Below are 26,129 nucleotides of genomic sequence, written 5' to 3'. Positions count from 1 at the left end.
GGTCTTCTTGGCTGAGATCGCCGCCGTTTCTTCCTCACCGTCCTCACGGCCATCTCCGGCGACCTCGTGGACGTCCGTGGTGGCGGTGCTGCTGTTGGATCTCGGCGCCCAAAGGAAGAAGAAGTGTATTTTAGGTCCCGTTCGTTTGGCTGAAATTGACTAAAAAAATAAGTCAAAACTGAATTGTTGTGAGAGAAAAACACTGTTTCTGCTAAAAAAAACCGAACAAATCTGTTTTTAAGGTAAACCGAACGGACCTTAGTATTTATTCAAACCTTTAGTCCCCTAAGCAGCCCTTCTTCTAGTCCCAAGTCCCTGGAACCGCCCCGGCTTTCACTTCACAGTGCGGGCTTGTAACAGTGCGTTCGGGCCACGTGCCCACGTCCATCTGCGTTGCTCCCCAAACCTGTGCTGCGTTCTGGCCCGGGGCCTTGTTTAGAGGGTGGTCAGGAATCAGTATCGGATACTGTAGCACTTTCGTTTGTATTTAACAATTATTGTCTAATCATCGCATAACTAGGTTCAAAAGATTCATCTCGTAATTTATAATCAAACTGTGTTAACTAGGTTCAAAAGATTCATCTCGTAATTTATAATCAAACTGTGTAATTAGTTATTTTTTATCTATATTTAATACTCCATGCATGTGTCCAAAGATTTAATGCGATGGAAAGAGAGCGAAAAAACTTGCGATCTAAAAGGCCTGGGTGTCAATCGCCAACGGACAACCGCTAGGAGACGACGAACGTACGAGGCACAGTTTTCCTGTACAATCTGAAACGCGGTAATGCTATCATATTTGCTGTGGGGAGTGGTTCAGTGGTCCTGAAATGCATCTCATTATGTCAATGCTCGAGTCATAAATCTCAGCTAAACTTGTACTACAGTATCCTTCAAAGATCCAGTTAATGACTTAATGTACACGCATGGTCCAGTAGAACAAAATACTACTACTATTTCAGAACCAATTCATACATGGGGTACAAGTACAACATCTCAACCATGGCAGATCCACGGCAATGTAGCAACAGCCCATATCTTAACAGGCACATATCAGAGGGAAACTAGCCATGTTGCTTCTTATGGCTCTCTCTCTCTCTCTCTCACACACACACACGCGCGCACACACACATACTTTACTTAATTAACAACGGTCACCGGCAAGCAAAGCTGCTAGACGCCACACAGAAGACCAGCTGCCATTCCAGACGCCGAGAGCAGAGCCGGAACAGCAAGCTGTCAAAAGCGGTCTAGGGGAAGAAGAACGGGTTTGTAGTCGGGAACGGCAGCTGCGGGTGAGACGGCTGCGGCATGCCGCCGTTCGCCCCGGCGGCGGTCGAGAATCCTGATGATGCTGCAGAGTGGTGCAACGGCACGTGAGGGGAGCCCTGCGTTTGCCATGCCCAGGTGGGGAATGGCTGGGCACCCAGCTCAGGCCTTCGCTCCATTGACCTTTCCTGCACCTGCACAAGCATGAGCTTTGTTAATTACAAGCATGAGCTTTGTTAAGTTTTGACCACAGTGAGCGTTTTCACCTGAAAGTCGTTCACAGGAAACAGAGTGAACAAACAACCAAGATGGGATTCGGTGAGCATGATAAATTATTCAGGATTCTGCTTTAATTAATTAATTTATTGTATAGTACTAGTCTGGTTGTATGTGAAGCCAAATCAAGACTTGATGTTAGCTCTATTTCCCGTAAATTCAGAGCATCCTCAGGACTAAAGCTGCAACACGTGATCCCTGATCAGCGTACTAAGATGCATCCCATGTTATGTCAAGAAACTGTGACCTAACAACTGCCGTGTTTCAAAAGATGGAAACTGGCAGAACGGCCTGGTCGAAACATCAATCAGCTCACACACCACAAACAGTACCTGCGATTATTTTTTCAGCCGGAGCGGTATTTTTTTCTCACAACACAGCCTAAACAGTGTTTCCAGCATGAACAGTGAAAATTTCAGCTCAGCCGAACAAGCTGCTCCAGTTGTGAAATTTTAGGGTGTCACATCAGATGCTGCATGGAGGGCTCGGATACTAATAAAAAACAAATTACAGAATCCAAAAAGTAAACCGTGAGATGAATTTATTAAGCCTAATTAATCCATCATTAGCACATATATTACTGTAGCACCACATTGTGAAATCATAGCCTAGTTAGGCTTAAAAGATTGTCTCATAAAGTCGCCGCAATCTGTGCAATTAGTTATTTTTTTAAGTCTATATTTAATAATCCATGAATGTGTCAATCATTCGATGGGATAGGGTGTAAATTTTTGGGGAAGAAACTAAACAAGGCCTATAGCAGTAAGTACTAGTACTCCTAGTACTAGCTGAAGTACTAGCTGATACCCAACAGAAAAGGGCTGTATAGTGTATTTCCATGGAACAAGACATTTCGTAAGAAAAATTTCAAAGCAAGTTAACTGTTTGTAGGGAATCAAGCTACAAGTAATGTTTAGCTAGCTAGTCTCAGTCAAAAAGTTAGACATGTCGACATATATATTCGGCTTGTTTCTTTTCATTATTTTCTTTTTGGAACACAGAGCATGTTCAGCTAACTATCCTGGATTCTATAATACTGACGGCATAGGAATAGCAATTTTCATGTGTAACAAAGGGATCTTGGTGATACCTGGTGGTTCGGAAAGAAGCCATGACAAGCTGACGAGTACAAACGCTGATGGTGAGATGACACTGCTGGGTTTTGCTGATACCAGGGCCAAGGGGATGATGAGCTCATTGGCTACAGCAGCAGGAGATAGAAGCAAATACTGTAAGATCAATAATAGTTGTAGTAGGACCTGGACCACGAATTAATATCTCAACCAACCATATGCCAATCAAATAATCCTATGAATCTTTGTAGGTCAGGAGTTACTACTTACTAGTAGGAACTAGTATCAGAGGTCCAAGATTCTACAAAGATGACAATTCAACCTACAGTTGCTTCCATATTAAGATTTTAATTTTTCTTGACACCTCTTTAGCTACCATAAGTAGAAGGTTATATACTGAAAAATTGAATGGATCTTTTTACCTGAGAGGCCATCGTATTTGAAGATTCAGGGGAATCACATGTTGGCTGGAGGCCAGTTAAGGTATTGTCCCTTTTGGGATCTTGCACATTAGGTTGTGAAATCCGCAAATCCAAATCAATGGCATCACCATCAACAGTTGCTGAGAACGTAGAGAAAACCATGAGATACATCTCGGACACTTTGGTTTATATGAAAAAAAAATGTCAGATGACGAGACTGATTGTAATACCCTCAGTTTCGGTGTCAGGCAGGCTATTATCTCCTGCATTGTAGGAGCTAGGCTCAAAGTTAGTAACAGCTTCCCTCCCATTGAAGCGAAGGGCTGCCCTGTCATAAGCCCTACCAAATTGCAACAAGCATTAAAAGTCAGCAAAGTTAATGAAGCTGATAAAACCAGCATGTCCTTAGAAAATGAACCGTGAAAGCTACAGTGGTACCTTGCCGCTTCAACTTCGCTGTCAAAGAGCCCAAGATAGATGTACCTGCATGTGAATTCCAGGTGTGAGATACTCTGTCTCACCAGAAGGATGCCTACACTAGTAGGCCTTGACAAAACTGGCCCTAGACTACGGAGTGCAGAATTGCATTGTCTGCAAATGCTCATATCTGAAATCTAGTGGTTGCTGCAAATAGATCTGTATGATATTATTAGGTGCCATGGCAAAACAATGAGTGGTGGAAGACTGGAAGTGCAGCTTCCACCAATATAACAGAGACATACTAACCACTATTAGCATACTAGAATAACAAGCACACTGACCCCAGCGAGAATCACCTTGCTGTATTCCTTAAAATCACCCCCAAGCTGCACCTAACATGAACTTAAATTATGTCGAATTAATCATTGACCACACCCATGTCAAATGTGAAATCAAGCCAACCTCCACCCTGTTCGCTCGATCGTATCAGCTATGCTTATCAGCCATGGTACAGTGTTTTTCTCTCACAACCAAACAACATCAGCTAGCTTATAAGCCACAGAAACGATCAAGCGAGAATCATCCCGGCGCTTTTTACTCATAACCATGCATAAACATTTGAACTGAAGCTAACAGAGTATAAAGGATTAAGTCTACTTTTGGTCCTCTCAACTATTGGATTCATCTAATTTTGACCCTCAACTACAAAACCGTCTGATGTTGGTACCCCAAATTGTCAAAACCGTTCACTTTTAGCATCTGGACGAGGGCAGGACTGTTTTGCCCAACGTGGAGCGAGTTTGACCATGCCACGCTGGCGTTGACCGTGCCACGCTGGCCCTCTCTTTCCTCCCGTTCCTGCATGTGTGAAGGAGACAACGGCGGCGAGCTGGCTACGGCAATGGCAAGCCAGCAGGCTGTGGCGGCGGCGCATGAGCAGGCTACGGCGACAGTCGCCTCCCTGCGCCAGACCAAGCTCACCATGGCCATTGCCATGGCCGCTCGGTGCTCGCAGGCCGCCAGCAAGCTAAATGAGCGCCACCGCCACTTCCGCGAAGCCCTCACGCAAGTGGCGCGCCCTGTCGCCGGCTCGCTGCGCCGCTACGGCCCCACGGCCACGCCATCGCTGCCACCGCGGCCTCCTACGCGAGTGGCCTGGGACACCGCCGCATTCCCCACCGAGCCCCCTCCCTCCCACACCCAGCGCGCCTCTCCTCGGCTCCTCCCCGCTGTTGTGGCATCTCTCCGCCACAGCCATGTCCGCCAAGGTCGCCGCTGCACGTCGCCAGCAAAGCAGCAGACCACGGACCCGCCTCCCGCCGAGCCCTCTTCCTCACGCACCAGACGTGCCTCTCCTCGCCTCCTCCCTGCCACTGTGGCATCTCTCCGCCATGGCCATGGCCGCCAGGTCGTCAGCGCGCGTGGCCAGCAGGCAACGTCCCGCATCCCGCCGAGCCCTCTTCGTCCCGCACCCGGCGCACCTCTTCCTCGGCTCCTCTCCGCTGCCGCGGTTGTGGTTGCCGGGCCGCTGGCGCACGTGGCCAACAGGCCATGACCCGCCTCCCACCGAGCCGTAGCCAGCCTCGGGACTACGCGGGACCAGCGCTGCTTGCCAGCCGGCCTCCTCCTACGGCTGCAGGCGCGGAAGCCACGTAGGGTGTAGCTCTGGCAGCTACAGCAGGCAAGGGTCGGTGTCGAGATTTCTCCGGCAAGGCACAGCTCTGGCAGCTGCAGCAGTTAGGAGGCGGCGTCGGGATTTCGCCCATGGGTTGTGGCGCTGCAGTGGTGGCGGCGTAGGTGCGGCGCTGCCGTGGGGGACAGCGCCGGTGATGGTCGGGCCAGAGGCGGCGTGGGGGCGCTACCATGAGGATGGAGAGGGAGGGGATGGGTGGTTGACGCGTGTGCCCCACATGTCACTTGATGGAGGGCAACGTCGTACGTGGCAGTCAACAGCAGCGTGGCATGGTCAAACCCGCTCCACGTTGGACAAAACAGCCCTAACCACGTCCAGATGCTAAAAGTAAACGGTTTTAACAATTGGGGTACCAGCATTAGACGGTTTTGTAGCTGATGGTCAAAATTACACGAACCCAATAATTGAGAGGCCAAAAGTGGACTTAATCCGAGTGTAAAAAGGGAAAGGCAGGGGCTACTATGTATGCAGGTCAATTTTTTACTGCCAGCTTACTTCTTGCCAAGAAGTTGTCCCATCCTAGCTTCCCAGCGGCCGCACTTGTGCAGCGTCACGCCACGGTACTTCGAGCTTCCCCTCGCGAACCCGGTGCTCTGGCGCCGGAGTATGTGAACGAACTCCTCTTTGGTCCAATTCCTCATCTGGAAAGCACAACCATCAGTCCACCGCGAAACTATCGATCATGGAGAAACTGTAGATGCCATTTGATGTTTCCATGCAACTATTACCTGCTTCAAATCATCCTCGTAGTCGCCCAGACTGAAGTTGATGTCCGCCTCGAGGCCGCGGAACTTGATCGCAGCTCGATCGTACGCCCTGTTTGGTCCAAACTTACCATTTCAACGCGCTTATCGATCACAAAACTGCAAATCGGCATGAATTCAAACAGAGGAAAAGCTCACTAACCTCGCAGCCGCGTGAGCAGTGTCAAAACCACCTGGGTAGAAGGGGCATCAGCACATCGCAACCAAATCAAACGCAGCAAAACTAATCGACAGTTCATAGAAGATGCTCAGCTCGAACGCGTGGAACTCGGGCACTCACCTAGGTAGACTTGCTTCCCGCAATCCCTGCTCAGATCAAGCAGCAGCAGCAAAAGGAGAGGAGGAGAAGAAAGTGATCAAGAGCCATAAGTGGATGGATTAGTACAGTAATAGTAGATGGTAATTACGAAGGGTGCAGGCGAGGTCAGAAGTTGAGTACCAGATGTGCGACTCCCAGCGGCCCGTCCTCCTGTAGAAGGTGACGCCCCTGTACTGCGAGCTGCGCGACCTCGGCCCACGCCGCGGCTTCTTCGCGGGCGCCACCGGCCTCTGGGCCACGCCGAGATCCTCGGCGCGCCGCGGCTGCAATACCGGTATCGGCGCCGCCGCCGGCTCCGGCTCCGGTTCGGCCGGCGGGGTCGGGGACGGGAAGAGCTGCCGCGTCATGAACCCCGTGGCGGCGCCCGGCGCCATATCGCCGGAGCAGTCGTCGTCGTCGACGGGGCTCCCGACCAGGCCGAACCGGAAGCCGCCGTCCGCGGAGTTGAGGACGGACGAGCTCGACGTGCCCGAGTCCGCCGGCGACGCTACATTGAGATCCAGCACCATCTCCGCTCCGGGGCCCGCCGGAGCCTGCCACAGTCCACCTCCCGCCCAAGCTTCGACTCACCAGTCGGTCACTCTGCCTGCCTGCCTGTCTGTCACCACTCACCACCGCCTGATGCTGCTCCACCCCGAGCAGAGCTTGATCCGCGGCTTCGGCCCCACGCGTCTCTATGGCGCCTGAGCAGGAGCGCAGCAGCCACGATAAGTAGCGTGGTGGGAGGAGGAGCAGTGGATGGTGGCGATGGTGGCCGTGGCCATGGGGTGGGGTGAGGGGAGGACGAGAAGAGAGAGGGTATGGGCAGCGGCAGCGGAGCAGCAGTGCAGTGGGAGAAAAGGAAAGGGATATGGGACGTCGAGGTCTCGAGGAGGGTGAAGGGTATCAAAGGTAAACTATTTTTGTGCAAGGGAGCTTCGCTACGGGCACGCGTGCCTCCGGCCACGGTAGTTAACGTGTCGCCCGCCGGCTCGCCGGAGCCGGGATTTGCCATGGGTTTTACAGCGGCACTAACCGCTGGTTGGTTTTCTTAGCAGCTTCATTCACGTTATCTTTCTTTTTTTCATGTATCCTAGGTTCTAGAAAGGATGGTTCAATAGAATGAAGATTTTTTATATGTCGCCATCTTTAATAATAGGTAGCTATTTAGTCAGTATCACATAAACGGATTCTATACCAGAAACATAAATTATGATTTTTTTTCTAATTTGGCTAAATTAGGTCTTATCATAAAACACATGATACTATGACAGTGGTAGACAACTTTTAGGAAAGATTTGATTTGTTTGAAAAGTAAGCTCTAAAATATTGGGTCGACAAAGCTTTAGGCATTGTCATGGTACACTTGCGCAAGTGGTCTCGATATGAACGTAAGCGTTAGCAAAACTTTATAACTACAACGTAAAGCTAGTCCTTATAAATGAAGTAATGTGCACTTGGTAATATAATATTGCGATCTTTTGAGTTGCCTACTAACAACATATGTCGTTTTATATGGCACGTACGATTACTTTAACATTTTCATCAAGTATGTCCCTATATTTTTATAATCCTCGGCGGTATCTTCCCGACATATAAAACACCCATCCATTCGAACAAGCAGGCAAAATCACACAAGTGACACCGGTAAAACCACACAAGTGACACCAATAAATAAATGCACAGATTGAGACTGTTTTGCGAGACGAATTTTTTAAACATAATTAGTCCATGATTTGACAATGTGGTGCTACAGTAAGCATGTGCTAATAAACAGATTAATTAGGCTTAGTAAATTCATCTCGTAAATTACCGACGAATTCTGTATTTTATTTTTTATTAATATTAAATAGCTCATACGACATCTCCACAACCTACTAAACTTTACTCCATAAATTAACCACCACAAGTATACGGTGCGGCTATTTTAGAAAGCTGGCAACCGCACGGATGCGGCACGAACGATAGGGCAGGCACCGGTTCAGCTAGCCAGTCCTCCCATCATTTGGCTTGATACGCCAGCCAGCGGTCGACAGTGCGTGGACCAATAATCATCATGTTCGCGTGTCTTATAAACCGTACTTTTTCAGCGCCAAACAAACAGGACAATGGCAGCGCACAGTAGCCACGCGATCCACAGCCAGCTCCTGTTGTACGGCCGGTACTTAACCGGTAAACAAATCACGCGCCATATGCATGGGATGTTTGTCTCTCCTAAACTTTAGTCACTGTCCCATCAAATATTTGGACACATGCATGGAGTATTAAATATAGACTAATTACGAAACTAATTACATAGTTTGCGACTAATTTGCGAGACAAATCTTTTAAGCCTAATTAGTCCATGATTGGACAATATTTTGCTACAGTAAGCATGTGCTAATGATGGCTTAATTAAGCTTAAAAAAATTTCTCGTGAAGTCCTGACGGATTATGTAATTTGTTTTTTATTAATATTCGAACACTTCATGCAACATCCTTCCGACACACCTTCTAAATTTTAGTAGCCGGATCCAAACGCACCCTGCACTGCAGCACAGCTCCCGCGGCAGGGGTAGAATGGTCGAAGCCGCCCGCCCGCCGTCTGGGCGCCGACTCGGCGCGGCGGCGCGCCCCCTGGCGTCCGCCGCCCGCCGTCCGCGCGGCTGTGGTCTGGGGGACTCTGAGTACGCGCGTGAGCGGCCGAGCTCCCGAAATCGCAAGGAGACGTGCGGCAGTCTCCGCGGCGGGCACGAGATGCACGCGCGGGTTGGTTGGCAATGGCAACTATCAGATCAGATCCAGATCTTTCTCGCCTCGAGCCCAACCCCTAACTGTTCTGAACCGTCCATCGGCCTATCTATATCAACAGTTGCTCGCCCGTGCTGACGCGGTGGGCCCGTCAGCTGCTGCGCTGCGCCCGACGCCCGTCAGGTCCGGGGCTCCGGGCCGTCTTCCTGCCGGGCCCGTCCGGCGTATGGTATGGTGCCGTGCCGCCGCAGGCGCGCGCGCCGCACCGCACGTACCTGTCCGTGCGCGGTGCGCCTGATGCGCCGGCCCAAACGTCTCTCGTCCCGTTTCTAGAAATGCACCGGCGCGGCGCCGGCGGGCGGGCGGGAACAGGGCCCGGAAAAGTCACGGACACGCGGGGCGAATCCGCGGTTCCATCGGCACGCTCGTGAGCCGTGCGGGGGCGGCCGAGGCGCGGAGGACGGCGACAGCGCCACCCGTGGCTTTGCGCCGGCCGGCACAGTGCTTTGACTTGAATGGTCAGTGAAAGCCTGCCTCTGCCTGGCTGCCTTCGTCTGCAGCGGCTGCAGGATGGACGATGGCGTGCGTACTTGATCCGTGCCGTGCCGTGCCCGTGCGTGGTGGGAACCGGGAAGAAAAGAAATGTGCGTGGTCGCTCGACTTATAACTTAACTTTTTCAACCAACTAAAATTATTTTTTTCTTTTAATAAATTACGGTACTTTCAGTTATGACTTATCGGTAGTGGAGAGGGGACATATCGGTAGTGGAGAGGGGGAGCCGGAGTCCCGACGTGTCCGCGTATTAACCGCAGGATCGCGACGGATTGCGCGCGCCGTACGGCTTTGGAGGTCTTTCTGTTCAGAGCGCATCGTGTTTTCGTCTGACTTGAGATTAGTAGGGCTGTACAGTATACAGTATCACTATTAGTTACTGGTAACCACATGTCAGTACGTAAACAGAGGATTAGTACCGTGGCGGTCTTTGCTTGTTCTGTTAGGCATCGTCGCGTCTCATCCTGATCCCGACTGTACGGTTTGATTTGTTCATTCGTTAGGCTTGCGCCTGGTTCTCAAATCTAAACACTCTTTTTTTTATTCAAAAAAAATGAAATTCTCTATTTGAGATCAGCAGTTTTGTGGTCTTCATTCGGATGGTTGGAGAGCATCATGAAATTCTCTATGCCCGATTTTACACGGCGGAAGAGAGCCTAAGTCCTTCCATTTCAGGCCGACGAGCACAACTAGTAATTCGTATGGGCCGTGTACTGAAAATAGCACAAAAAACTTGGACCAACTCAGTTGACCCAAAGGCCATAGCCCATTTACTCCAAACAAGAGCCCTAGGCCCTATTTCAGAGCAGAAGGAATATAAACGCGTCTCCCACATCTGACCCCAAACCCTTTCGCCGCCGCCGCCTGATTGCTCGAGCGCCCTCGCCGTTGGCTGCTCGGCTGCCGTACTCTCGCTACGAGCTAGGCATCACCTTCGCCGATCCAACATGGGGTAATTCATGATGCTGTGCTCTCAATCTCATTCCCTATAAGTTCTACTCTATTCCGTGATTTTTTTTTCCGTTTTTTCTCCCAGATCTATGATGATAATAACAGCGTTTCAACATGTTATCTTGTGATGCGTCATCTTATATCTAGTTGTTCGTTGGGTCTAGAATTTTTGTTGTCTTCCTACAAGAAAATCAGATAAGTGAAACCTGCGTAGCAAGTCTCTCAGTCACGTAGGTTGACTAGTAAAATTTCCGATGGTTATGGTAGAGGTTTCATTTGCTAGTTGGTAGTGCGCTAGTCTATTGCCTTGTTAGAAGCATGATTTGTACCTGGAGTTGGCATAGTTTCATGCCTTACTCATTACATTTCTAATATCTACTCCCTCCATCCCAAATTGTAAGTCATTCCAAGAATCTTGGAGAGTCAAAGCTTCTCAAGTTTGACCAAAATTATAAAAAAAATTATAAAGATTTATAACATCAAATAGGTATACTATAAAAATATAATTAACAAAGAATCTATTGGTACTTAGTTGGTATCATAAATGTTATTATCTTATTATATAAACTTGGTCAAACTTGAGATGCTTTGACTCTCCAAGATTCTTGGAATGACTTACAATTTGGGATGGATGGAGTATAATATACTGAATTAGCTCAAATTGCGCATCAATTAATTAGACTAAAATGGTGGACTCAATGGTATACCGATATTACCTGTTTTAAGCCTCTGATATTGATCATGCTTTGTACTTCTGTAATATAGTGTTTTTTCCTCAGCTGCTTACATAACTGTGTATTGATGTTGTGGGATTATCGTGATGGTTGGTCTCTAATGCTGAGCGATTGACCATATTATCTAAAGCTACTAACTTCTGTACTTTTTATAAAACTTAGCACTGTTAATTCTGCTGCAGCCATCTATTATGTGAAGTCTAACTCCTCTGATATGTATGACCTTTTTAAGTGAACATCAGAGAGTAGTGTAATGTTCTTTTGGAGTTCCTTTTGGTTCTCTTATGTTTATGTAGCAGGCTGCATAGAGCAAGTGCTGTAATCAGATCCCTTCTCCCAGGCACCACCAAATTTATGCTGTACAATGTCTTATAAAATCACACCGAATATATTTTCACAATTAATCTAGATTTATGGATGTGCGCCCTCATTAATGGAGACAGTAGTACTCATGTGGCTCCATAGCTCATTGAGATATGGTGATGTGTTGAATTGTTGATCCCCCTACATTTTATCACATATTCACATCTACTATCACTGTCAGTTATGAACAAGGACAACAACTCCTTTTATTTTCCATATTAGCTTTCTTTGAAATGATCATGGAAATATAGATATTTTCATATTGTTCTGCTGCTGCGATTTTAGCCTCTTTTCAATATAACTAGCTCATATAGTCACTGAATATGAAATAAGTCTTTAGGTTGTTATGCTCTATTAAAGTAGAGCTTCATGCTTCCCAAGTTAACAGTACTATCATGGCTATACTTTAAAACCAAACAGGAAGCTCATTCCAAAGTAGAGGTTAACAATCAGTAGATCTCAGTTTCTTAAACCATACAGATTAATAGTATTCTGCTTTGTAAACGTTGCTTCAGAGCCTGGTAATCCTTTGTACCTGTAGCTTATATGTATGAGAAACTGAGTCTACAAAGACTTGACTTCACTTGCCATGTTATGCTAGTTGCTAGCTGAATGAATTTGAATCCAGCCCTTTATGGTTTATGAGCAAGCAGCAACTTAAGCACTTAGCTGTATATCTTTCTTGATCTTTAAATTGAAGATGTTTGATGTGCTACACTTGGTGTTAACATATAGTTTTGGATGCTAACGTTTGTGATTCTGCTGCAGTAAGACACGTGGTATGGGAGCGGGGCGCAAGCTCAAGACCCACAGAAGGAACCAGAGGTGGGCTGACAAAGCCTACAAGAAGAGCCATCTTGGCAACGAGTGGAAGAAACCCTTTGCTGGTTCATCTCACGCAAAGGGAATCGTCCTTGAAAAGATGTGAGTTCACGAAACAGTAGATTCCATTTCTTCTGAAGAACAGGCAAATTAACCAATACCTGACATGTATTACTTCATTTGCAGCGGCATTGAGGCTAAGCAGCCTAACTCTGCTATCCGTAAGTGTGCTCGTGTCCAGCTGGTGAAGAACGGGAAGAAGATTGCTGCCTTTGTGCCAAACGATGGTTGCTTGAACTACATCGAGGAAAACGTAAGTTCTATCTTTCCAGCTCATAGGACTCTTCATGGGTAACTGATGTTGTTCCTCCTCCCCGCTGTTCGCTGCTAATTGTCGCACTCCCTTTCTCTGCATGCAGGATGAGGTGCTGATTGCAGGGTTCGGTCGTAAGGGCCACGCTGTGGGAGATATTCCCGGTGTCCGCTTCAAGGTCGTGAAGGTCTCTGGCGTTTCCCTGCTCGCCCTCTTCAAGGAGAAGAAGGAGAAGCCAAGATCTTAAAACCCTATTCCCCCTCACCACAGTGAAACCTGTAATGCTTTTGGAGTTTTGGGCCTATGGCGCACCGTGCACCTGTAGGGCTCTCATACCAGACCTCATGTTGAGATGAACCTATGAGTTATTTTGCCATAGTTTTGTTGAGAAGCATCTGAATTTGAATTCTATATCCGACACTGCTAGTCAGTGTGTGATCTGTGATGAACCTTAGCAGCTGTGGCCATTCCTTGCTATGGTATGATTCTGCCTTTCTGGATTCTCTGGTAGTCTGGTGTTTTTTTCATGAAACTGGTAGTCTGCTGTGAAAGGCATGTTTGGCTGGTATTAAAGCCGGCTGATAAGCCGGTTGAAGCTGTTTTGCTGTGAGAGAAAACACTATAGCCGGCTGATAAGTTCATGTGAACAGGAAATTACTTATGGGAACCTGACTTCCACTGTAGAACTGAATACACGTGCATGTGGACTGTTCGTTCACCTGAAGCTCTGAACCGCTCATGTGGGGATCGACGTCTCTGCGTTGCTGCGATTATGCTCTCGGTGACGTACTAGCAGTATCCATCAGCGAACTAGCGAAGCAGTGGAAATCTGGAAACCGCGACTCGATCGCAAATCGTGAGGCCCGGGCCCGTACCACATCCCTATCGTGCCAGGTCAGCAGCCTATCCGGGTCCGTCTTCCCTATAGGCCACACCTATCTGTCCCCTACACCCACTCCACGGATCTCACCTCCACGTGGGTCCACACTGAATCTCACGCTCCTGGCCCGCCGTGTCAGTGTCAGGGCCCACGAGGCGGCATCGCGTCGCGGGCCGTCAGGCGTGACCGAAACAAACGAACCCTTTTGCCTCGGCCGGGTGCTCGGTTGTGTAGTAGTAAAAGATTGGCGACGAAGCGAGGAAGGCAGCCGAATCCCAACTCCTGTGTGTGCCGTGTGCGCCATCGCCTCGTCGGCCGCTGCTGCTGCTGTGCCCCTCCCCAGCCGCTCCCTCCCGGAGCACGCCGCCGCCGGCGGCGCGGGCGCGCACCGACGCCGTCGCGTCGCATGGATATGGCCCCCGCGCCCGTCTCCTCCAACCCGCGCTCGGTCGAGGAAATCTTCAAGGACTTCTCCGGCCGCCGCGCGGGACTCGTCCGCGCCCTTACCTCCGGTAACGACCGCTCTCCCCCCGCCCGCCTCGCCGGCCGCTGCGCTCTGAGACCCGCGCAGATCTAACGAACGCTTTGCCTCTCGTGTCGTTGCCGGTGCAGATGTGGACGATTTCTGCAGCTTCTGCGACCCAGGTGAGTGAGATGAGATCGATCCGCGGCGAGCTCTCGCGCGGTGCGTGCGTGCGTCGAGTGGTGGATCCGGGCGGGAAATGAGCGGATCGGCGTTTCCTTTTCCTGCTTGCAGATAAGGAGAATTTGTGTCTTTACGGCCTTCCCAACGGGACCTGGGAGGTGTCGCCGCCGGCGGACGAGGTTCCTCCGGAGTTGCCCGAGCCGGCGCTCGGCATCAACTTTGCGCGCGACGGCATGCAGCGCCGCGACTGGCTCTCACTCGTCGCGGTCCACTCTGACTCGTGGCTCATCTCCGTCGCTTTCTTCTACGGTGCTCGCCTCAACGCCAACGACCGGTACCAATTCTATTCTGCTACGAACGCTGGAATGCTGGATTCGATTCGCCTTCTCAATCAATTGCCTGCTGTTGCGTGAGAGCGTAGAATGCTTGTTCTTAAATTCACTCCTCGAATCTGTGGTTTTGTTAACTTCATTGTTTGCCTTTTTATTTTGGTGAATTAGTTGTTTGATTGCTAGGTGACTGGGATACTTTGGGATGTTCGTGTTTATGGTCTACATGTATATTTATTTTATTTCACTTGGTGCATGTGTTTGCATGTGCACATGTTTATTGTGCTCCTCTTTTTGTTTCCTTTGAGTGAATTGGGGGTCATGCTTTGGGGATGAGTTCGCTTTATCGGTACTTTTGCACGCTGTTCTCTTTTCTTTTTGTTTCTGTTTATGCTGCATGAGTGCATGGTGCAATCAGAATCATCAGTCTTTATATTTCATAATGACACATTTCATAGAGTTCCGATCTCGGAGTAGTACTGCCGAGATCATGGTCCATCTGTTTATTATGGGGGTGCCAAACTATTGGTCCCTTTTTCCACTTTATTTATTACAGAAAATCGTGTGCAGCAGTTGAGGATCTTGTGCTTTTATCTTGCTCTAGAACAGCATGTTCCATTGCTTCTAAGAATTTTGAAATCAATCGTATTTTTGTTTTATGGAGAACAATGCCACGGTTTAGAACAGAGCTTAAAGAGGCATCCCTCAGCAAGTATTCTTGTACATTTATTGCTGGGCCATCCATTTCCAAATGCATTCGAACATCTTAGCGAATCCTTTAATCTTTGATGCTTGCAGCTCTAAACTCTTGCAGAACGTCCTAAGATGTTGCAGCTTGCTTGCTAGTGCAATTGCTCTATGTTTGCCTAGAAATGATTTTAGCTAATTGGGAAGGTGGGAAACTATATGCATAATTTAGTTAAGATGTATTCATTTTTACAGTCAGTGTTGCCCAAACAATTGTGTGCCAACATCCTAATCTACGGGTATGTTGATCATTGAAAATACATAACCGTATTATACGCGAGATGTGTAGAGTCATGGCCAACATGGGCAGTATATTAGTGACATCTATTTATGCTTTTATCTCTTTTAATTTTCTATTTTTTTCCTGCTAGACTAGTGTTTAAATTCCTTTGCTTTTCTTGAGTATTTATTGACTTTTTTAGTGTGTAAGCAAAATGTTGTTTTTTTCATCGAATTATACGTCTTGCACCTCTCATATTAATATCGTCAGAATTTAAATGCTGACCCTTATGTAGTATTTACTCCTAAGTGCATACTTTGTGGAGGTTGAGGTTTGTGTATTTCAACAGCCTTCTCTATTGATTAGATTGCTGATTTGCACTTGTTGTTCTTTCTATCACAAGTTTTCCTTTATGAGAATTACAGTGAGAATGTTATGCATAATTATTCCTCTGCATTCCTTTTCTATATGTTGCTTTATGCAGTTGATCCCATATAATTTTCAGTTTCAGGGGATTTTTCGAAACTTCCAATTTGCCTTTTGTTCTTGGGACCTTAGTTGTCCATCTCTGCACCTGAAAATAAAATGAAATTCCCTTAACTTGAACACTTTCGAAAGCATAGATCTTAGTTGTTAAGTCATCATTTGTTCTACTGTAGTCCTGTTCTGTCTTTTGATACTGGGATATAGATTCTGAAGCTTCCCATCACTTCATCTTTTGAGGGACACGTTTTTGAGCCTCAGTATTCTGATACTCAGCTTATTGTCTCAGTGATATTTGGATATGATGTCCAGATAGTGTTATTCTGACAACTTAATGACTCTGAACATTTTCTTTGTGAACACTTATGTATTGTTTTCTTACTTTCGTAGTAATCTGAACTACTTGGAGGGATCAATCTGCACTATTTTTCCCCAGAAAAGCTAATTAGACATTTGGACTATTTCTCTCTGTACATACCCAACTGCTCCCAGACATGTTTATTCACGTCTATTTGAACTGGCAATTCCTCTGTTTGAAGCCATGTTGTGCGTTGGAGTCTATGTTTGTAGCAATAAGATACTATTAAAGATCAAGGCTGGAAAATGAAATGTTTTTTTCTAATTTTTGACAGAATTGATGCAGCCTCTGATTAGATAATTTGCTTTGTCTTTTTCTCAGGAAGCGCTTATTCAGCTTGATCAGTGATCTTCCTTCTGTGTTTGAAGCATTTGCGGACAGGAAACACGGCAGAGATAGGTCTGGGGTTGATAGCAGTGGCAAGTCCAGACACTCATCAAAGGTGCCACATTAATCTTTCCAATAGTTTGGTTTTGCTCCAGTTTATGTACAAAATCTTACTCAGAATGAGTTGCTTCTTTCTCGTGCAGAGAGGAAACGATGGCCATACGAAGAATTCCAGGGCAGCAGCTCCTGCTGCCAAAGAGTATGACGACGACGATGACGAGGAAGACGAGGAACACACGGAAACCTTTTGTGGAAGCTGCGGCGGCCTCTACAACGCGAACGAGTTCTGGATCGGCTGCGACATATGTGAGCGGTGGTTCCACGGCAAGTGTGTGCGCATCACCCCTGCCAAAGCGGAGCACATAAAGCACTACAAGTGCCCGGACTGCAGCTCGAAGAAAATGAGGCAGTAGGTCCCCGTATGCACCGGCCACCCCTGACCCGTTTGATCTGATCCAAACCATACTCCGTTGTTTGCCCCAAGGTCGCCGCTAGAAGAGGTGAATTCCTTCATTTTAGGACATTTGTGTGGGGTTGTTATGTGGTGGTAGCCTGGTAGGAAGAGGCAAAGGACTGATAGATACATGCTCGTCGCTTGTTTTATTTTATATATAAATGGCTCGTTCATTGTTCATTGTTCATCGTTTTGCCTGCTTCGTCGCAGACGTTGTGGCGGCATGAACTGATGAGTGGTTTGTTCTTGCTGTTTCACTGATTTGCGCGTGTATGTGAACTGGTCCTGTCAAATTAGTAGGCCTGAAACCGTAGTTCCATTTGCGTGTACGTGGGCTGATTTGCCGGTCTGCCTCAGCCATCTGTGTGGGCATGGCATGGCAGTATGCCAGTATGGTCGTGAAGTTCAGAACGGAGATACTCCGTCCCCCCGCCCCCACCCACACCCTCAAAAATAAAGTCAGTATTGGGTTTATGCTGATCAAGCTTTATTAAGTTTAATTAGATTTATAAAAAATATTTGTATTTTCAAATAAGTTTTTTATATAAAAATATATTCTGAATTTAATCTAATAAGAGCATCCAGATTTGGGTGATTTCCTCTTTTTTTTTTACCTCTATTTTGTATTTGCTCCAGAAAGCTCCCAAAATATCTTAATAGACACTGACCATTGAGACGCACTTGTCATCTTTAATTAACCCAAACAAGCCGGACATGACTCCAAGAAGGAGACGCCGTCCACGTCGCCCGATTTTTTTTGGCCGTCCGATCCGCGATCGTGTGGCTCAGATCTCTTGAAGCTAATTCTCGTCCGGAGCAGCTTCCCGTCGTCCTCTCCACCTTATTCGAATTCTTCGCGCTCTTATTTACCTTATACGGCTTCTTCTCAGAATCCAGCGAAACGAATATAATACCCAGCTTCGGATTTCCCTTCCCCAAACTTCTGCTTCGTCTTCCCCTTCCTCGCTCTCTCTCGTTCGCTCCCTCCCTCTCCCGATCCCCCTTCCTCGCTCTCTCTCGTCCGCTCCCTCCCTCTCCCGATCTCTCCCGACGCGCGGCCAGGGCGGCCACCGGCGGCAGCAGCGCGGCGAGGCTGCGGTCGCCCTCGTCCTCCTCCTCCACCTCCCCACGACGTGCCGCCCGGGCAAGTGCCGCTGGCTCGCCGCGTTGCCAGGCCGCGCTGCCGCTCCCCGGCCTCTGCCGCGGCACCGCGCGTAGCCGGCGGCGGTGGCTGTCCCCGCCCACGGGGCAGCGTGACCGGGCCCTGCCGGTGGCTGCCCCCCGGCGCCGCATCCTCCTCTAGCCCGCGGCCGTTCGTGTGCTACAGGAAACCCTAGGTCGGGAGCTCCTAGCGCCGAACCCCGCGCCCGACTCCTCTCTCTCGCACGCCGAACCCGCCCCCGGCTCCTTTCTCTCCCTATGGCGTGTGCAGCTAGCTGAGGTCCTCATATGGCTATATTTCGAATTTATGCCTGTTTTTTTTTAAGATGTACCTCGATTTGTTTCTTGCAGGTTCTGCGCGGCCGACTGAGGCGGCGGTGGAGGCAGACCGGCCATGCCCCAGCGCGGCGCGCGGGCCCCGCCGCGACAGGACGGCCGCCGGCAAGCTCAAACCCTAGGTTCCCTCTCTTTAACTCTCCTCTTGCATGATTTTTCGCTGCATGTGACATTTGGAGCTGGGAATCTTGGTCAAAGGAGACAAATGAGCAAGGCAAGGTCATTTTCAGCCTAGATCTATTGTTGTCTCCTTGTCTTACCAAGCTGCATGCTACTAACGATTGTTTTGCGTTCTGTAGGCTGTGGCCTGATCGGTTCTGTTGGATTTTGAGAGCGGGCAATTATTGTGCCATACATCTGAGCATGTGACCTTCTACCCTGTAGTCCTGGTGGTTTCTGGTTCAGTGTTTGCATTTTGGTCACCTTCAATGATGGATACACTTTTCTCTTCCTGCTACGTTTTACTTTGAGGGAATGGGGTACTGCAGTGATGATTATTGTAGTGTTTGATGCAATGATCATGGGCTATCTTTCCATAGTCTACATCTCCTCCTTCTTTTTCATAACTAATAAGGCTATGCTCATGGGCTATGATGATTCTTCCTTCGTTTTACATCTCTCTGCTATGTCCATAACTCAGGCAATGATCATGGGCTGTAAAATTCTATTTTTTTGCCAGCTGTTCCGTGGTGATTAAAGCCACGGTGGTTGTTCCTGTTTTTTATGCATCTCTTCCTACCTGTTCGAATTTGTGTTGTTTGGAGACACCAGTGAGGGGTAATTTTTATTGGCTATCGAGTCACATACTATTCTGTGGTAATTGAGGCGATGGTGGTTGTTCCTGTTTTTTTATGCATCTCTTCCTACCTGTTCAAATTTGTGTTGTTTGAAGACACCAGTGAGGGGTAATTTTTAGTGCCTATCCAGTATCTCTTAGTTATGAAATCGCAGCTTCTGATAACGCTGCCTGCTCATGATTGCCTTTCGTTTTCCGCTCATGCTTGCTTATGATCATTGTCTGTCATGTCGATACACACATTTGTGCAATCTGAGCTTCTGTTATTTACTGCCTGTGAACTGATACATATATTCTTGGTCTTTCTAGCCTTATGATCCTTGCTTGTGATCGTCGCTTTCTGACGTCAAGTTATATGTTGTTGGCTCTGAGCACATGCCCTATTCCCAATGATTACATCGTCAAGATTTTGGTTCTCCTGTTCCTTCGAATTTTCGATACATCTTAGTTATTGCACTGGTGTTATGTGAACTCAAGTGGGGTGCATGCGTGCCTGAAGAAGAAGGACAGCAAAGGTCATTGTTTTCTTGCTTTGGAAGTTCATCTAATCTTAAGTTTATTTCCAATCTGGTCTAATTTATTTATTCCTGTAAACCGCGTCAGCTTCTAGGGTAGAAGCACCATCCACGTCGCCCTAAATTGTCCCAGCCGTCCAATCTCCTCCACCGATGGCTCAGCTTGTCCCCGCCAGATTTTTTTGAAGCGGCTTCTGACCGGATTCTCTTCGAAGCGGCTGGCTTCTCCTCTGCTCTGTCTCGCTTCTCCGGCTGCCAAAAGGTGATAACACTCTGTTTAGTTCTGTTACTGCTCCTATATGCACCGATATGGCATTCTCTGTTTATATGTGCCCATGGTTCGGTGTATGTGTTAAATTTATAGACGATACAAAGATATATTGTGACGAGGGCTTCATAGTACAGTGTGCATGCTACTAAAAAAACTCTCATTCTAGATGACAAAACAAGTACTTCATATCCTTGAAAGATTATTCTATGACTACCTTTAGTGCCTTGCGGCTAAACCAAAATCAGGTTCCAGCTTTTTGAAAACAAGGTGGTGGTGGAGGTTTTCCCAGTAGCAAAGTGAAAATCCTTAAATGAAACGTGTATGACCTGGAATGTGACAGACCTAAATAATTTTTCGCATTTTATAGTTTGTACTAATACTGATTTCATATGATATGTGGTTTGATGTATGCCTTCCATCAGCTTTGTATATTAGTTAGCTGGTATACTTACTACTGCATTCTTCAAATTAAATGTAAGCTGCGTACTATTACACAAGGTTCGATCTGTTCCTGGATTTCAATTTTATAGCATAGAAAAGCTATGAGTTCCGAACGAACTAGGCCTGAATATTTTTCTCGTGTTTTGTGGGTGGCTGAGGGGTTTAGGCAGCAAAGAAGGAACTTCCATACATTGGTAACATCTACCTGATAATGTTTGTTCCTTTCTTGAGAAGATTCTAGGTTTTCTCTACTTATTAGTTTTTACCTTCTTAAGTCACACAGCTTGTCCCTTTGCAAATTATTATGGAGTTGGGTCACTTGCGGAACTGTCATATCTAGATCATAATATAATTTTCCTCCTGCTATTGTATTCCCTGTGGATGTGACCTGTACATGATCTATATCTGCAGAGTATCTCATTTATCGGCTTTGTGGACATTGATTCTGTTTTTTTGGGGGGGTTCTTATTGTAGTGGTGGCTTTTTTTACAAAAAAAAAAAAAAACTGAGCATACCGGTTTAGGGTTGAGCACTATTGCCTTTCAAACCTTACGGATTACATTTGTTACGTAACTAATAGGCCGTTGCCTAATTCAAAATTTTGTTGTACAGCCTGTAGCATGATTTCTTTTATTAGTCTAAACTTCACTCATGAAAGGCAACATTCAGGTGCTTTGTATTTCCTACTGTTTTTGTAGCCTGCTAATGACCACTTTGGTTGTTAACCATCCTTCAATCTGGCCACCATCACCATTCCTTCCTGCTGATCCATTTGTTCTCATGCCTATGATCAGATTCTTCGTACCCATGCTGATCTGCACTACCCAGCTATGATCAAGGTCTTGTGAGAGGCTCGACATTTTCCATCTGTTCTGATTCTGATGTCTTGATACTCCAAGACCTTGAACAAATGATGATTCATGTGTTTTTTAGGCCTCTAAAATTTTTAGAGCTTCCCTTTGCAATCTTCTTAGTCTATGATCTGGCCCTTTGTATTGATTTTACTTTGATTTTCGTCATTTTGTTTAAGAGAAATCGATAACTGGTTTCGATCTAGGCGCCATTATCATTCCTTCCTACTGATCCATTTGTTGTTATGCCTATGATGTAATCGTTCGTACCCATTTATGATCTACAATATAAGACAATGATCAAGATCTTGTGAGAGACTCGACATTTTTCATCTATTCTAATGTCTAGATACTCCAAGATCTTCATCACGCGATGATTGATATATTTCTGAGGCCTCTAAATTTTTTAAAGGTTTCCTTTGCGATCTTCTTTGCCTATGATCTCGGGCCTTTGCCTTGCAGTCTTCTGTGTTTGGTATACAACAGATCATGCTCTTTCTACGTTCTGCCGAGGTTTTAAGATATATTGCCATTCCTGTTGTCAAGTCTGGGAAACAAAACTCACCTATGTGGTTAGTAGTAGAATGTCTGCAAACCTTCTACCGCAATTGTTAGGTTGTTCCTTCTTTCTATCTTTGTTTTAATAATTTTCCCTTTGTTCCCAGTTTTTCGCATTGGTGTTTGACATAGCACATATGACAAAGCTTCGGACTCTGATGCCTCCTATTTGTTTACTATGCTACAGCTACAGCCAAAATCATGAATTGGCTGCTTCTAGCCTTTCACTGTATGCTGTGGACACGTCTATCTTTCGGAGGTTGATTTAGGTTTTGACTGTACTACAAAAATAGTCAGTGACCCAAATAATGATCTTATTCAACTAACTTTAGTTTATTTGTGGTCTTATGCTTCTTTCAACTGACATATATCATACATCATCTATGTGAATTCTATAAAATTATAGTATAACATGGGTTAATTTTTTTAATCTTAGCACCTGCAATGAACTATGAGTTTATGCAGGTTGACAACTTAATATCGACTAGGCTTCTCCAACTGTGTTTTGATCCACAAAAAAAAAGCGAAACCTATTGCCATGTGGTGGAGTTTAGGATGGCTGTCATGCCAACCTGATGCCGCTTGCTGCTTCCTGTTGATCTGGATCATTCAAACCCAGCTACATCGCCTTTTAATTAAGATTTGCAGACTTTGAAACATGTTCTGAAGTTTTTTTTTTCCTAAACAGACTCGGCCAGCGCCTGTGTATTTTTGTTTCCCAACTAATAGTGCTATTTCTCCTTCAATCTGATTCTGCACATCATTAGCTGGTTACAGAGACTGTTTCCCTCAGGTAAAATTTGTCATATTTGTAATTGGTAGTTAGCACAGGCCTTGGTTCTTCTTATGTTGCTAATTTACTCTTGTTTCTCTCTCTCTTTGCTGATTACCTGGCTATGGGATGCTTCTGATGCTTAGATCGTCTATGCATTGTGATGGTCTGTAAAGACTCAGGCATACAATCCTATGGGATATAATCTATGAAGGCTTAAACATGGTTGCCCTGTCAGACTGCCATCTGCCTCTTCCTTTTGCTTAGAAATTATTAATACATTTATGACTGATGTGATATTCCTTTGCTTCAAGTTCTGTAGGCTGCCGGTAGATATGTAGTTGCTGGACCACCTGCCAGAAAAGAAGAGATCAGCATGTGTGCTGCCATTTCACCGATTGCTGCTGTAGCAACATCTCGATATTCTAACTTCCCTTTCTTACTTTGGTCCGTTTGCTTGATTCCCATTACCTGTCCACATCTCCTTTTTATTTGTTTTGCAAGGATGTACTGGTCCAGGTCCATGTTTGGGGTCTTGCTTATACTATACCACACCATGTAGCTGTGATATTGCCTAGGCAAAGGTTAGACACCTCCCTATCCACTTTGCCATCTCATCCTCTTTGTTTGACCCCTTTAGTATTATATTATGGTTTGCTCGATTATAGCTGTGTTTGCTTTATATTGCACTAAACCTCTTGTTGGGTTTACTTTCAGCCTGCACATGTACAACGTGAACGCCAATGCAGCCGGCTAACTTGGTAAGCTCTCCTGTTCCTTTTGTTTAGTCCGATGTCCAAATTATGCATGTCCAGTTAGTAGAGACTATTTTATTTGGCCTTGCCATGTAGCGATGAAATAGTAATTTCCTACCGATTCAATCATCACCTAGGATTCCGAAACGATCTGTTGTTTTGGTGAGTCTTTTTTTTACAGTTTATTTTACATTTCGATTCATGCATCTGTGACATTTATTTATGCTCGAGTTAACCTCTTCAGCCATATCAGGTTACTGCCTGTTTTTAGACTGCTTTTACTTGCCTTCTCAATGCACACATATGCCTCCAGGACCTGGTAAATTTCTGAAGTGTCAAACTGAATCTCCTTATGCCTCACAAACCACAGAGAGCTAACAAAACCAAATCTGCATACAGATTCATCCACCTAGGAAGCTTTTGTCTCCACAGATAGTGACCTCTGAGACCGAGAAGCGAGATGCTAGCAAGATCATCACCGAGTGCTTGACCTACGATGTTTAATTACCTGAAATTGTCACCGTGTCTATAAAATGTGTCATGAACCCTAATGTATAAAGCTTGCAAGTGTCGTCAACTGTTATGTTAGCTCTACAGACCGGACCTATGCATCTAAGGTGCACCATTACCACGCTTAGCACATCTATGTAAAATATATGTACATACCATCCTCATGCTACGACCATGAGTAATTGTCGTGTCGGTTACTAAAAATTAGATGATTGTTTAATCCTGCGCTGCATCTTTGGTTGGATAACCGACGCGCGCAATGGCGCGCGCAATATACTAGTCTTTCACAATCTCGAGGCGGCGGGCCGAGCGAGGGGAAAGAGCCGACGGTGGGGCGAGCGGGGCTGGTGGCCACGCGGGCCTGTGCCACCGAGTCCTGTGTGAGCCAAGGAGCCGGAGGGAGGGAGGCAGCACTCGAGATGCGCCGCCAGAGGAAGGGAGTGAGATGCCGATGGAGGAGGCCGTCGGCCGTGGCGGCACCGGCAGGTCACGGGAGCGCGGTCGTGAGGGAGATCCGGGCGTGGAGCAAGTAGGAGCTCTTGAGGACGGTGAGCCATGGCCGGGCGGCGCTTGAGCCGAGGGAGGAGTTCGCCGGAGGTGAGAAGGCGGATGCAGGTGGCCGTGCTCACACTTGCTCGCCCGGTTCCGTACGAGGCGGGTGGGGAATTGACGAGATGGGGGGCGAGGGGTGTGCCCCCATTCTCTCACAGGAATGGGTCTAGAGGGTGGGTTTGAGTGCCTCTACTAGGGCTCTGCTGGAGCTACGTTTTTTATCTAAGAGGATGTTTGGGACTGCTCTATAAACTCTGCTTCACAAACTCCACCGTGGAGCAGCTCCACAAAAAACTGGAGTTTGTGGAGTACCTCTTTAGGTGCTCTCACAACTCCACCCTTTTTCCTGGAGCAGAGTGCGTGGAGCTGAAACCGTTTGGCTGAAAAACGTGGAGCGGAGCTGAAAAACGTGGAGCGGAGCAGTCCCAAACACGCCCTAAACATCTATATTTAACTATGGGAGCTACGCCTGGGACTCCTGCATTAGCCCGAAGAACCTGCAGCTGATAAGGCCTGAGCCTGACGCATCCGTTGATGCACATGAACCATGTGCCCTGATCCAGTCCAGCCATAATCGGAAAATGGGTAAAGCAACCAACGCCCCCACTGTTCTCCTACATGCTACAGCGTCATCGGCTGGGCTGGGCTGCTTTCCAAACCGCCGCTTTTGAGGTAGCTTTTTTTTAAGGAAAAATGTGTGGGAAACAAGGATGTTGGACATTACATTTGCGCATACAAAACCATCACGAACAAGTACACTTCTCCATTAAAACTGATGGAATAATGATGTTGAACAAACAATTTGGTAAAGTCGGAATCCATCAAGAACTCAAGATATATATAATAACAAGAAAAAAAAGGTATATAATGTAAGACGTGTAACAAAGATAGGAGGCGTAGAATAGCGTGTGGCTAGGCAAGCCATAACTCCTGGCCCACACATCATACATTTATCATTTCGACTAACTTCATCACACTTACTATTGCTTAAAACTTTTTGGCCACGCTTTGCCAATCTTTAATTATGACCACACGTGCCCTCAGTTTTCACCACCACAGTCGCTTCGTTCAACTGGACGACGGCCCCGGCGAGGGTGCTGGCGCCGGCGCATCGGAGGAGCTGGATTCTGTATCAGCCAGCTTCATATCCGCATAGATGACGCGGCCTTCGCCGGACTCGGGGCTGCCACCGTCGGTGTCGCTCGAGCCGTCGACGCTGCCGAGGACGTGGATGCCTTTCTTGGCGGCGGAGGCGGTAGTGGCGAGGTGGCAAAGGAGCAGGCCCATCAGGGCCAAGCTCATCAGCATGGCCACGCTGATCTTGTTGCGGGACGGCATGTGTTAGATATGCGTGGTATCTAGCTCCCCTTTTGTTGTCTTCTTCCAAGGTTTGGTTGATTGCTTTCTCCTGTTGTAGCTCGAATGC

The 26,129-nt window shown here is 47.0% G+C and overlaps 3 protein-coding genes and 1 long non-coding RNA gene across 17 annotated transcripts; 3 read left to right on the top strand and 1 right to left on the bottom strand.

The window, feature by feature from the left end:
* Positions 1–910: 910 nt before the first annotated feature.
* Positions 911–6,942, bottom strand: LOC136490926 (APETALA2-like protein 2). 2 transcript variants are annotated; one of them, XM_066487152.1, is made up of 10 exons: positions 6,357–6,942; positions 6,198–6,223; positions 6,060–6,090; positions 5,882–5,969; positions 5,649–5,794; positions 3,479–3,523; positions 3,271–3,380; positions 3,041–3,180; positions 2,636–2,746; positions 911–1,463 (listed from the first exon to the last, which is right to left on the bottom strand). In XM_066487152.1, the coding sequence occupies exons 1-10, from the start codon at positions 6,743–6,745 to the stop codon at positions 1,251–1,253; spliced, it is 1,299 nt and encodes a 432-aa protein (XP_066343249.1). In that variant the 5' UTR covers positions 6,746–6,942; the 3' UTR covers positions 911–1,250. The 2 variants fall into 2 exon arrangements, with proteins under 2 accessions (XP_066343249.1, XP_066343311.1); XM_066487214.1 differs by having other exon boundaries at positions 1,288–1,463; positions 2,636–2,774.
* A 3,353-nt stretch (positions 6,943–10,295) lies between these two features.
* On the top strand, positions 10,296–13,191 carry LOC136491135 (small ribosomal subunit protein uS12). The gene is made up of 4 exons (XM_066487400.1): positions 10,296–10,450; positions 12,315–12,470; positions 12,555–12,681; positions 12,788–13,191. The coding sequence occupies exons 1-4, from the start codon at positions 10,446–10,448 to the stop codon at positions 12,926–12,928; spliced, it is 429 nt and encodes a 142-aa protein (XP_066343497.1). The 5' UTR covers positions 10,296–10,445; the 3' UTR covers positions 12,929–13,191.
* Positions 13,192–13,820: 629 nt separating this feature from the next.
* Positions 13,821–17,481, top strand: LOC136491059 (PHD finger protein ALFIN-LIKE 3-like). Its single transcript, XM_066487300.1, has 5 exons — positions 13,821–14,073; positions 14,174–14,206; positions 14,319–14,541; positions 16,666–16,786; positions 16,875–17,481. Exons 1-5 carry the CDS (start codon positions 13,968–13,970, stop codon positions 17,142–17,144), a joined length of 753 nt encoding a protein of 250 aa, XP_066343397.1. The 5' UTR covers positions 13,821–13,967; the 3' UTR covers positions 17,145–17,481.
* Positions 17,482–18,137: 656 nt separating this feature from the next.
* Positions 18,138–24,192, top strand: LOC136490457 (uncharacterized). 13 transcript variants are annotated; one of them, XR_010767873.1, is made up of 7 exons: positions 18,138–18,522; positions 18,698–18,804; positions 19,788–19,993; positions 20,082–22,907; positions 23,033–23,470; positions 23,604–23,960; positions 24,041–24,192. It is a non-coding gene; the product is annotated as an uncharacterized lncRNA (long non-coding RNA). The 13 variants fall into 13 exon arrangements; XR_010767839.1 differs by having other exon boundaries at positions 18,698–18,896; positions 18,982–19,993; XR_010767844.1 differs by having other exon boundaries at positions 18,138–18,626; positions 18,698–18,896; positions 18,982–19,993.
* Positions 24,193–26,129: the final 1,937 nt, after the last annotated feature.

Source organism: Miscanthus floridulus, chromosome 1 (genome assembly GCF_019320115.1).
Source record: "Miscanthus floridulus cultivar M001 chromosome 1, ASM1932011v1, whole genome shotgun sequence".
In the NCBI taxonomy this organism is placed as follows: domain Eukaryota; kingdom Viridiplantae; phylum Streptophyta; class Magnoliopsida; order Poales; family Poaceae; genus Miscanthus; species Miscanthus floridulus.
The sequence above is the reverse complement of the archived record's forward strand: the minus strand, read 5'-3'. Positions and strand labels throughout refer to the sequence as shown.

Coding starts and splice junctions, on each gene's coding strand:
- LOC136490926 (XM_066487152.1), bottom strand. CDS start 6,745: ATGGTGCTGGATCTCAATGTAGCGTCGCCGGCGGACTCGGGCACGTCG. Junction 6,224..6,356: donor CGCTGGGAGTCGCACATCTG/GTACTCAACTTC, acceptor TGATCTGAGCAG/GGATTGCGGGAAGCAAGTCT. Junction 1,464..2,635: donor GCTTCTTTCCGAACCACCAG/GTATCACCAAGA, acceptor ATGCTTGTGCAG/GTGCAGGAAAGGTCAATGGA.
- LOC136491135 (XM_066487400.1), top strand. Junction 12,471..12,554: donor GGAATCGTCCTTGAAAAGAT/GTGAGTTCACGA, acceptor CTTCATTTGCAG/CGGCATTGAGGCTAAGCAGC. Junction 12,682..12,787: donor TGAACTACATCGAGGAAAAC/GTAAGTTCTATC, acceptor CTCTGCATGCAG/GATGAGGTGCTGATTGCAGG.
- LOC136491059 (XM_066487300.1), top strand. CDS start 13,968: ATGGATATGGCCCCCGCGCCCGTCTCCTCCAACCCGCGCTCGGTCGAG. Junction 14,207..14,318: donor CTGCAGCTTCTGCGACCCAG/GTGAGTGAGATG, acceptor TCCTGCTTGCAG/ATAAGGAGAATTTGTGTCTT. Junction 14,542..16,665: donor CGCCTCAACGCCAACGACCG/GTACCAATTCTA, acceptor TCTTTTTCTCAG/GAAGCGCTTATTCAGCTTGA.